The sequence below is a fragment of the Cucurbita maxima genome, unplaced genomic scaffold (assembly GCF_002738345.1).
Source record: "Cucurbita maxima cultivar Rimu unplaced genomic scaffold, Cmax_1.0 Cma_Scf00004, whole genome shotgun sequence".
Lineage (NCBI taxonomy): Eukaryota > Viridiplantae > Streptophyta > Magnoliopsida > Cucurbitales > Cucurbitaceae > Cucurbita > Cucurbita maxima.
Window position 1 is genome coordinate 2,366,869 of NW_019272020.1, and position 12,495 is coordinate 2,379,363.

The 12,495-nt window shown below is 37.5% G+C and overlaps 2 protein-coding genes across 2 annotated transcripts; one reads left to right on the forward strand and one right to left on the reverse strand.

Moving 5' to 3' along the window:
- Positions 1–4,156, reverse strand: LOC111477906. Its single transcript, XM_023121894.1, has one exon. The coding sequence runs from the start codon at positions 3,340–3,342 to the stop codon at positions 517–519; it is 2,826 nt and encodes a 941-aa protein (XP_022977662.1). The 5' UTR covers positions 3,343–4,156; the 3' UTR covers positions 1–516.
- A 2,096-nt stretch (positions 4,157–6,252) lies between these two features.
- On the forward strand, positions 6,253–11,390 carry LOC111478859 (cyclin-H1-1-like; the record flags this gene model as incomplete). The annotated part of the gene is made up of 9 exons (XM_023123360.1): positions 6,253–6,444; positions 6,582–6,655; positions 6,931–7,047; positions 7,149–7,221; positions 7,398–7,439; positions 8,264–8,332; positions 10,577–10,665; positions 10,782–10,864; positions 10,974–11,390. Coding segments are annotated over 9 exons (864 nt in total), but the record flags the coding sequence as incomplete, so codon positions are not given.
- Positions 11,391–12,495: the final 1,105 nt, after the last annotated feature.

Here is a 12,495-nt window from a genome sequence, read left to right on the forward strand (position 1 = left end):
GAGAGAAGAAGACTCTGTAGAGTAGTGAGTGACATGTCTTTGCGAAGCTCAGATGGACATTATCTACCATTGAGAGTGGAAAAATAGCAGCAAACTCAGAAGGCAAAAATAACTTGAAAATGGGAAATGTTTCTGAGCATCAGCTAAATACAGCACCCATAACAACTCTCTACCGCTACCATTTGTTTTACACAGATTCAAGAATTTGAGCTTTCTCTGGCTGCTCGAGATCACGGCGCCATGGCTGCTTGAGATCAAACGATTTCCCCAGAGCTCAGTCTAGCACCAATTAACTCAAAAAAGAGAACAATTCAAGTAAAAATAAGTATGAATCAACAAATTCATCTGCTCGTGCTGGAGAGCTGTAAGTGAAGATCAAAGCATCCGAGAAGGGTGGGACGATAATGCACTCTCCATCGTTTTCAGGATGCCCTTTAGTTTATTGCTTCGAGTTTTCTCTCTTACGGATACTTCTCCCCCCTTGTCCAAATGACATGGCTGCTGCTGCTTCAGGTGTTATACTTCTGAACCTTCTTCAACCGTAGGAAGAGCACCCTCTTTGATAAAAGTTGGATTAAGAAACTTTGCTACGAAAGCCCATAATCTGTAGACATCTTCGAAATTGCTCAAAAATCCCAGAGAAGCTGTCACGACTTCGCCCCGCATGAACTCGCTCTTTCCGCTGAGCTTCCCACTTTCCATTGGTCTGCAAAGGGTTGTGTCTTCTAGGTTTGAACCACTTTTTTGATGTCTCGGATTGTCGACGATGCGTATGTGACTAAGGAAACCAATTCCTAGAGATATACCTTCTCTTTCAGCTAGCTTCTGTACAATTTCTGGGTTGATTAGCCCCCTAACTCGGTCTCTCACATTGAATGCTACGGCAGCACCCCTTTCGTATTTTATTTTAGGACCATAAATTTGAACAAGATTCGCCCTGCTGCTTCCATCCGAATCGGGTAACCTAAGTTGTAGTAGTGACGTCACGAGCCAATTGATCAGATATCTTAACCTGAGAGTAGTCTTGTTGAGACCCAACAAGTCGATATGATCAATATGGCGGCAAATTATCTCAGGTTCTCTCCTGTCCCAATCTTGCCCATCACCATATTCACCATCACTGGTACCTTCATCATCATCAAAGCTGGTAATAGACATTTCACCTGGCTCAAAATTACAGCTCTGGTGCTCTTTACCATTGTCTTCAATGCCAAAAGAGACTCTTCTTCCCTTGTTCTGCACTTCAGATTCCTCTACTCCGAAAAACCTCCCACCGGCGAATCTATTCCCTCGGCGTCCCAACAACCTAAATTCACCTTCAGTTTCACGTCTTATTGCACTCTCCTTAATCTCGCGGCAGACCTCAGAGGTCGAACCATTCTCTAAGTTATGGTGCTGGGATCCAGACGTTGAATTGCTAAGATGAGATCTCTTGACATCACAACTTGATATACCATTTGAAAGTGCTTTGCCAATTTTGTCTACCTCCAACACGTCCGTATGCTCCGAACTCTTTTTACCGCCCTGTAAGACAGGGCTCCTTACTGAATCTTTACTTCCACCAACCTCCTTGTAGCGATCGAGCTCTTGAGAAACTGACATGACAGCTGCATCAAATGACAGCATACTTCTTTCATCACCTGCCCTTGAATTTACTTCTTTGTCATCATAAAGTGGGCTGCTGTATATTTTTGAAGTTGGTTTGGGTGATTGTTGCCTATTTTTTCGATATGCAAACCAATACGGGGGCAATGGGGAGGCAATTTCATGTTTGCTGAAGCCAGCATTATCCGACCCAAGTGGACTGTGGCCTAAATCAATCCATAATGAGTTATCAGATGATTCGTCTTCACTGAATACCGGGCTCTTCATCACCTCTCCAACAGAAAAACTTTCCGTTTCCTCAAATATAGTGCTCGTAGCATCTCTCTCAGAACTTTCATGATCCATCTCAGTTTCAAATACGTCTCTAACCTGAGAAGATGTGAACGCACCCGAGAAAGCGGGCAGTTGAGATTTTTGACGTGTTTCAGAGGCTTTAACAACATTCTCAGAGATTCCATCTTCTTCAATACCAGCGAATCCATCAAGACCATCAATTGAATCACTCAGGTACAAAGGATATTCAGGAGTTATCTTCACGATTCCTGAACCTGTACTCCCAGAATGATTCTGTAAACTTGCCATTACTGATTTCTTGATCAATAGACATCCAAATCCGGTTGGATCAAATCCAAAAACTCTATAGAACGATGTGACAATGAAATCTGGCCGGAAAAGGGACAGTCCAAGAGAATCCATGTCTTTGGGACCTAAAGATCCAGCATCAAGCAGCACGTGCCAGTTGTTCTGTTGTGCTAGAGCCATCCATTGATACGAATACTTCGCTCCCGTCACTCTAGATTGAACTGGAAACACAAAAAGACCAGTAGCAGAGTCCTTCTTCTTTCTCCTCTTATTCGAAATTTGTTTTCTCAAATCAGTGGAGCAGAGTTTCAGGGATGGCCATTTGAACCAGGCGCTATACACTTTCGCACCTTTCTCTCTAGCACTCTGAGCCATCCAAGTCACAGATTGACTCTCATAATCAAACATGGTCAACAATTTTTTGTTGGTATGAAAAGGATATGAATCAGCAAGCAATTTAAAAGCCGACCCTCTACTCACAGTAAACACAAGCCCATATTCATGCTCAGGAATGTTCAAATAGTCCATGATCTTAAGCTTTATATCATGTTCAACAGTCCCCTTTTCAGCACCACCATAAAGAGCATGGTTGCTCAGATTTGCAGTTATCTCAGACAAGCTAAATGTGGAGGACTCCCAATAGTGAAGTGTTTGAACATAAGAAAAAAGTCCAAAGCCACAGTAATCGAGGCATACCTTTGAAGAAAGGTGCGAGTACTCGTTGGACCTCAGCTGATCGATCTTCTCGGAGGACTGGAAATTCGGGTACATAGTAAAGAATTTGGAGAAACATTCATGGAAGTCAGGAATGTCGTCTTCGGACTCGTAAGTGCGCTCGGCAGCGAGCGCGGTGGCGCGCAGGAATTCCCGCTGCGCGTGGAGTCTAGCGAGCGACCGCGACCGGCCCAAGCCACTGCCGTCGTCCTGGTCGCCGAGTGAGTCGGATTCATCAATATCTTGCGATTTGAAGAGAGACCCATTTTCAGATGCTTCTTCGAGAGCTTCCCTGAGCTTGTTCTCTTGCAGTTTTCGAAGAATTGATGAGCTTTTCTTGGCGTCGTGACCAGTGGCTGACCCATCTCTTCTTCGGCCCTTCTTGTCCATTAATAGAGCAGCAGCGCAATGAGACAGATTTTTCCATAGTGATAGATGCATTTAAGCTCGTTTTCAAAAAGGCAACCCAGAGAGGTTAAGCAGCAAAAGTTTGTGACGAGAATAACAACAAAGGGGGGTTTCTAGCCCATCAAAATCGAAAAATAATTGGAAAAAGAAAATTATCCAGTTTCGAACCCTAGACCCCCAAAAGGCAATCAGAAGGGATCTTGAAACAGATCAGAAAAACCCCACTTCAAAAATACCAGAAATGGAAGAGATTTAAGAACAATTCGACTACAGATGCAAAACCTCAACTCGGAGGAATTCAACTAAAGCCATCCAACACAAATAGTTCCCACCGAATCTTAGAAAATGAACTCGAAATTGACATTCTCTACGGAAAAGTCAAGACAGAGACCAGAACCACCACGGCGAGTCCCGCAAAGGAAAAAATCGTAGAGTCAAAACCTAGAAACCCAGAATCCAGATCCTTAAATTCAAGCACAAAAACCAAACTCCAACAGGAATCACACCAAAAATTCACAAGACAACCACCATGAAATCGGCAATAGCTTCAAAGAGCTCAACAAGTTTTTGGGCCAATCTTGAATTTCTGTAGCAGCTCGAAGAAGACGAGGGATTTTTCACCAGAAATACTCTCCCTTCCGAGGAAAAGCAAGTGAAATGAAGCCAAATAATACCAATCTGTATAATCCTCTCTCTCCCTCTCTCACCTTACTCTTAAATCTTCTACGCTACCTTCTCTTTCTCTCTCTCTCTCTCTCTCTTGGCGGACAGTAAGAAAGGACAAATTGACTTTGATAAACCAAATGGGTTAGATGATATTATAATCCATGCAAATTTAGAATACTTTATGGAGTGACAGAGATAATTGCTGGGTTTATCTTTGTTTCTATTAGGACTTTTGTGATTTTATACAATTATTCCTTTGGCTGTGTTGGTGGAGTAGCGACCCACAAGCCACAAACACACACACCCTTCTTCCTTCTTCAATGCATTGCTGCAGCCCCTCTCTGGCTCTGCCTTTGGCAAAGAGAAAAAAGGTCAAAATATTTAAGCCATTTACCAAGTCCAACCAGGCACCCACTAACTTCTTGATTAGATATCTCCATTTTAACTTCTTCCATCATAACTTCCATTCTTTTAATATCCCTATCTTCTTCTGCTTGGAGCCTTTAAATAACTTGTGATATCACTTTTCCCCTTTCTCTTTTACCCTTTTCAACTGGATGAAGATTCCGTTTCTATATATTGCTTAATCATAATTGGAATGGAATGATTTGGGTTTTCATTTTTTAAATTAGAGATATTCCTATTATGATTTTTTTTTTTTTTTTAGTACTGTTTTTCTTAACTCGTTTGGATCTCGACCCACGAGCTGCAAGTAAATGAACACATAAGTGACTATAGAATTATGCTCACGTTGACATTGTATGCTAGTTGAATTGTATATTTATTTTTTTAAAATGCACTTTTGATGCTTCATATTTAAGTTTTGCATCATTTAGGTATTCTGGAGTGTTATCGGTAAGGATAAAACAAAACAAAATTTCTAATTAGGTTGAGGGAGAGGATGATACCTACTTTTCAGGTTGAAATTTGGCTCGTGGGTGACAGCATCCATTTTTTTGGTCATAGGCAGGCAGGCGCCCAGAGAAGGTTTCAAAGCCGACACCTTTTCAGTTCGCTGCTTTCAAACCATGCAGGTTTGACCGCCGGATTTACTTTTCTTTTTTATTAATTTTATTTTTATACAGAATTTCTCATTCGTGAAGGTCAATGAAGTTTTAATTATTAAAAAAAAAAGTTGATTGATAAATAGCGTGCGAGGACCAAATTTCAGTTGATTAATAGATAGTTGCACTTTTTTTTTTTTTTTTTTTAATTTATAAAATTATTTCAATAAAAAGGAAAAAAATGTTTATTATGTTATATTGATCAGCTCCGGCCCAACACGCGCGCATATTTGTTCATCTTTCTTCCAGTTCTTGAATCCTTGCAGTGGCAGCTGTCCTTCGACTGTGGCGGCACCAAGGTTTCTGAGTAGCCATGGCCGATTTCCTGACCTCGACTCAATGAGCCAAATGGATTTTGGATCCTCAGGAGCTGGTACTGATTTCTTCCTTTGTGCTTTGTTTTTATTTTTTTCTCGTGTCGGTTTGGGGAGAGATATTTACCACTACTGCCGATAATCGATTCTCGTTGGCTTCTGATCAAAAGAGCTTCAAGTAATCTACAATTAGGCGTCTATTTAGATTGCCTTATTAAGCAACTGGAGTTTCTTAATTCTACGGTAACTTGATGCCAAGTGTATGGCATTAGTTCTCAATTGCTTTAGTTGGACGCATTAGTTTTATTGCTATCTGTTCTATGGCTCGGGGAGGACGCAACAAATTGGAAATGTGGAATACAGAATTAATTTTAAATTCGTTTCAGCATGTGCTCTCCCAGGTGACAATTGTTAGGCGAACTTTATTTGATAAATTAGCTGGACGATTGTTGGCTTTTGAGGAGTTATACTGGTTTAAAGGACTCGATGTTGAATCGATGGTGTATCTAAACTGTCAACTTGCTGCTATGATAAAAATACGATCATTTCGACTCCTTTGTTGTACAGATTTGTAGGTACAAAGCGGCTAACCAGAGAGCAATCGAAGCTCTGGAGAACGTATGAATTGAAATGGTACTTAACCAGCGTTGTGTATTGTACATGAAAAGGTTTAAAAATCAATTTTAAAATGCTTCGTTTTTTTCCCAAAACTTCAAATTGCTGACGGCAATTCTCTTCTTCACTTCATATATTTATCTCCAGCAAAAGCATTTGGCATCCGCTTTTATAGTTTTGATATTATTATTTCTGTCAACTAACTCTTATCTTGGCGTAGTTTGGAGCAACACTAATGGAAGTAGATGCTGACGGATCATTGTCATTTCCAGAACCTCAGATAAATTCAAAAGATAACACTAACAGTTCCTCTGCTGCTCTTTTTGCAAGAACGTAAAACTTCAAATTTAGTATTAAACGGCAAACATTCTCATGCCAAAGCTTTGAGTATTGAAGAAGAGCAATTTATGCGAGTATTTTACGATAACAAACTTCAAGAAGTATGCAACAATTTTCATTTTCCTCATAAAATCCAGGTATTCAGATAAGATAAGCTGATTGAATGACCCATATCTCTTTCGCTTAAAGATTGTTATGTATTTTAAATATCGAAATTGTTGTTTATATGAATCCTTCTTTTATGTTTTTCCTCATTTTTGTTGACTCTTTTCAGGCAACAGCTCTTATATATTTTAAAATATTCTATCTACAATGGTCTGTGATGCAACATAATCCCAAATATGTGATGTAAGAGTTTAGATGTATATCTGCTTTATATGCTTAAAGCTTCCCCTTATTTATTGTGATACAATAATTTGACTTTGCTAAAAATCATTTTGAGGTATGAATGTGGTTGAAATGCTTAGCTCCAGAGAAATTGCTTGGACGTGGGATGTACTTTTGATATTACACTCATCTTAGGAAGTTTTGCTCCCTACAACTTCTTTCACTCTCACTGTCGCTATTATTATCATATGAGCCATAGAGTAGTTTCTGGATGTAGCTAACTGTCTCCTTCACAGGTTAACCTGCATTTATGCAGCTTGTAAGATCGAAGAAAATCACGTCTCAGCTGAGGAGCTTGGTAAGGGAATTTCACAGGATCATCAAATTATTCTCAATTATGAGATGATAGTATATTAGGCATGGATTGCTACATGACTTGTTTTTATCATGTTCACTTCATTTATTTTTGCCGTGTTTTCTTTTCCCCTCTTCTCTTATTTATTTTTCTGCTGTTCTACTGTCTGGAATTTGGTCTTATTGTTTATGCACCTTACCGATCAGTTAAAGGCTACGTAAACGACATGGAGGTAAATGTAGTCTTTTTATTTTTTCTTTTTTTAAAATGTGGATTCTCCAGGCGATGCTTAAACTTGATTCGTCTGTTTTTTTCCTGGGCATTCTTTACCTTCTTATAAAGTTGGTTACAATTTTTCCTTCTCTTTCATTGATGTTGCACTTGGTGATAAATGGTGCATATTTTCAGAAACTATTCCATGAGAACACTGAAATGCTTCAAATGCTGAAGGTAATTGTTTCATTGTTCAATGTAATAGATATACTGTTGTATGGGTATGTCCGGTCTTTCAGTTTTTACAGTAAACCTGTTGACCAATGCACTGATTTAATTGGTGAAATTTCTTTCCATGGAGGCACAGATAACTCTAGTCTATTTGCTGCTAATTTCAATGTGAAGTCAGAATTATTTGCTGCTTTTTTCTGAGCATTATTACAATCAGTCAATGAGATCAAAGAAACCTGTGCATGTGTTGACAAGAAATAAATGCATTGATCAGACATATAAAACAAGGGGCAGCTAGGAGTCAAGCTCCTAAAACAGAGCCTAGTGAGTTTTTTTTTTTTTTTTTTTTTTAATTAAAGTTGCTTTACAACTTTCTCAACTTCAATTATTGTAAGATCCGCAGGTATTCCTTGAGATTATCAGAAGTATGAGTAGGAAGAAAATAGAGTGAGATGAAAAAGTGTGTTTTTAGTAAGAACGTTGCCTTATTTATTTTAATAGAAAACAATTTTTTGTTACATATGCGAAAGTTGCCTCTCGTATAATTGCAAGATAGTTTTTTTTTAGTTCAAACTAGGGGTGGGGTGGGTTTTTATCCTCGAACTGTTAGTGAGTTTATTGGTTGACATACTTGTAACATAGTTGCATCAAGGAAAAATCGATGCTTATCTTATGTCTCTCTCTCTCTCTGCCCCTTTTTTAAAACTCTAATTTATATTTTTTTATTATTTACATCATGCATTTTGAACAGAACTGTCTCATTGTAATTTACATAAAAGTACTTGATATAAAAATTAACCGTTTGTTGACTTTGTTTGTGATTTCTGAAGGAAACAGCAATGTCAGAGGTTGATAATATTATGTTAACAGATGCCCCACTCCTCTTCCCCCCTGGGCAGGTGCTTGTTTTCTATTATATTTCAAGTACTAAATTTTCTAATTTAAGACTTGAATCTCTTCAATGATTCTTTAATGTACTGGCGCTACAATTGAATTATTAGTGGACTGAACTTAAACTTTTGAATTTACCCTCGGCTAATCATTTCTTCAGTTCAACACATGGGTAGATGACGTTCCATTTCGTAGTTCAATAAAGAAATTCAGTTTTCATAGTTGTCACATCAGGATCTTTTCATAATTCTTTATTGTGTTTGTCGGGTTTCATCTCAGGAATTCCCTTTGAATTATTTTCGTAATTATTCCTTATAACTGGAGGGTGGGTGGGAGAATGGTCTGGTCTGGTTATGCGTAAAATAGCTTGATGACTTCGATAGGTAAAACGTTTACTGCTCATCTACATTCGTGGAGTTATTTAAAAATTTCCGTCTCGGAAAAAAATTACAATGGTGGATTTGTTATTGCATGCTCTTAGACAGTTTCGTTAGGGATTGTAATTCCATTTAAGTTCTTGTGTTGGTTGAGTAGTTTTTTTTGGCCTTCTAATGTCCTTTTATTTAATTTAATGAAAGATGATTTATTCATTAAAATTTTGAGAAATCGCGGAGAGTTATATGGTAATCATCCTTTGGTGTCTATTACCATCTAACAATTGGAGTATTTTTTTTTTTTTATAAGTTTGGCTCCTATTTTGGGCTTGTCTTTTTGCATGAAAGTGAAACAATGATCTTGATTTTATTCTGGCTGTATTGAAGCCGGTGGAGGTTGGGGGTTTAGGCATTGCGTAACTAAGTTCTTTTGGCAAAATGGTTTTGGTGTTTCTTCAAGGAGCTGAATGCTCACGGTGGAGCCTAATCGCATGTAATTGTGGACTTCACCATTTGGAATAGATTTCAGGTAGTATGTTGAAGAGTTCTAGCCAAAAGCTCTGTCTGCTATTGCTTTGGGTTTTCTTCTGTTTTCTGTTAGTTAATTGTTCTGTTGGAGATGGCTTGAGTTCCGAAATTTTTAAGGATTCTTAGGCAGGAGAAAGACCCTTTTGTGTTTGTTTCCACATCTTTATCATTTGTTTGATGAGAGGATGCATTCCATAGCCTTGCCTTTTCCATCTTTTGATTACTCTTCCTCTCGTTTCCTGCATTTTTGCTGCCCCCTCATTGAGCGAGAGGCTGTGAGGGTGTCAACGTTCTTTCTATTGTGTTTCACTAGGTGACTTCTCATGGGAGAATTTTCCATATCCTTTTTACCCTTTTAGGGAGCCTCTTTATTCTCTTTTTGAAAGGTTAAAATTCCTAAGAAAGAGAAATTCTTGCATGACAAGTTTTGTGTGGGAGAGTGAACACTATGGATCATCTTGAGAGACTTTCCTCTTTTGTTTGTGGTCGAAATGGTGTGTTCTCTGCAGGAAGTAGGAAGACCTCGAGCATCTTTTTTGAGAGTGCCCTTTGTTTGCTCCCTTTGAAGTTATTTTTTCGGGACTGGAGTGCTCTATGTTGGGATAAGTTATTCTGAGCCCTCCTTTTTGGTTGAAAAGGAATAATGGAATGTTTAGAATGGTTGAGACTTGAGATATTGGTGAGGAGCTTTGCTAGGCGAGTAGATTGAACTCATATTTGTGAGTGTTTGTTTATTGGATTTTTTGTAATTATCAGCTTGGCGTCATCCTTTTGGATTGGATTCAGTTCTTATGATTAGGTTTGGAGGGTTTTTGTTGGTGGGCTCATTTCTCTCAATGGAAGCTTGGTTTCGTATCGGAAAAAAGAAAAAAACAAACAAAAAACAAAATAAGGAAAAAACTTCTGCTTTCATGTATTGAAAGATGATTATGTTTAATCTTTTATTAGATAAATTATTTTTAAAAATTAAAAATTAAATAATAAAAACTCTTCCCATCTCTTATTGGAAAATGGCAACATTCCGTTGTTTCCATCCCTAATATTCAATGATTCATTTATTCTTCTCACTTAATGTGCAGACACCTGGACAGTATCCTCTCTCGCCAAAAGTCTGCACATACAATTTACGAGTTCTTTGAGCGTATAAATTCAATTGAATCGTGGGTATGAAATTGTCTTATCTTTTAACTGATTGAATCAGCAGTCAAAAATTTAGACTGTAGTAGTAGTAGTAGTAGGAAGACATAAATTTAGCTGGTTGCCTCTATTGAACATTTATGTCAGTATCTCATACGAATCTGTGGTTTGGTTTCTTTTCTAATGTGTTATTGTGTCGTGCTCTCTGTACAGGTCAACAGACATGCCTTCCCATCAGAAAAGGATTTAAAGCACATCAACAGAAAATTAAAATCTTGCTGGGGACTGGGCTCCAATGACAAGTATTTTATTCAACCTTGGATACCTTAAATAGAATTAGTCTACCTCTTGCTTAGTCTAGTACCCCTTATATGTTGTTTCCCAGCTGCTAATTACAAATTCCATCCAAACTTAGCAGGAGTGAAAAAGGGAGAAGAAATCAAAGCACAAATCAAAGAAGAGTTCGAATGAAACGCAAAATATACCTTCGCACAATTAGCTGTATGTCTGCAAGACCTTGCCTTTTCTTGTTCTTCAAGTTCTGTTGTTGAAGAAAAAACCCCGTTCGAACTTTTATTCCATTGGTCAAAGACTTATAGGTTGAATGCGGGTGTGTGTCCTAAAGGGGATCGGCATATTATTTGGATTTGTTGCCTATGCCACAGCATGTTTACAAATCTGGATCCTCGGTGTATAATTAGGAACATTGCTGCTGGGCAGGTACTCTTATCTTAGCCACCTTTGCTTCTGCTGACAGTCGTTTGCTTTCAATCAGGTAACTCAACCTCGGCAGGGTATGGAGTTCTCATGCATGAAACCAACATCCTTGAGCCGCGTTCAACATGAAAATACGGAAAAGGAAAACATCTTATCAAGCACGGATAAAATTTGTCCCCTCTTTGGTACTCAATTCTCTGATTTTATTCTTTTCTTCAGTCAGCAATATTTGTGGTCAGTGTGACCAAGAAATTTCTGCCAAGTAATGATAACATTGGGACAAAATTTTGAATTTCAGGCTTATTCTGTCATAGATTTTATTTTTCATTTTGTTCTGTAGATGGAAGAGGTTTCTAATATCTCCTTCTTTCCATCTTTTTGGGTTCTATTCCAATTTCTTTCTTCATTGAATAAATCTTTTTAAAAAGAAAGAAGTGAAAATAAAATTTATACAGGTATTTTTCTTTTCTTTTATAAAATGATTTATCTTTTTTTTGTACTGGGAGGACAAAATACAAAAGTTTCTAATACATTTCCCACCAATTCAAATTTTTAAATTTGAGCTTTATGTCTGACTAGTGAGTCGTGAAAGTGTAGTCATAGTGACATTGATGACAAACAAAGTGCTCATGAGAAAGAGGCATTCAGGTGTATTTTGTTCGATGAAAAGATTGTTGAAGTTCTACATTGGCTAACTAAGGAAAAGATTAACAAAGAGAGTGAAAGGGAGGGAAATCTAGTGAGATGCAAAAGATGAGAATGGAGAAAGAGAGATGAGAGACAGAATCGAACTAAAAGGAATGATGTATGAACAGAAAATGCCAAAAACAAAATCCTTAAACACTTTTGCTGTGCATTCCCTGAAACCGACATTTCATCGATTGGTCTATTCAATCCTAAACAGTTTACATAAAAATTGCATTACACCCAACTCTTTATTCACATTTATGAATTTCAATTAACCTATTAATTAGTATAGAATTTAATAGATGATAAAAAAAAAAAAAAAAAACAAAATGTAGCCCTCATCTAATAGCCAACGAACCAGTGAAATTTTCAAAATAAGAATTTGAAATATATTTTTATAAATAAATAAATAAATATTGAGACACCCAATTATTGTTCCCCACGCTGCCCGCAATACATGATTGTCTCCCTCCCTTTCATTTTTATTTCACCCACTTTTTTTTTTTTTTTTTTTTCCTTTCCAGTCAGTGGAATTAAATATACGTAAATAATGGTGGAACTAAATATGCGTAAATAATCGCGGAATTGGGTCACGTGGCATTATTCACTTCATTCTCTTTCGCCACTTTCACGTTTGGAATTTATTAGATATTTTTAAAAACAGATTAATAATTATAGTGTAAAATTTAAAATTCTTACGATACAAAGATGGTTTTAAAATTAAAAAA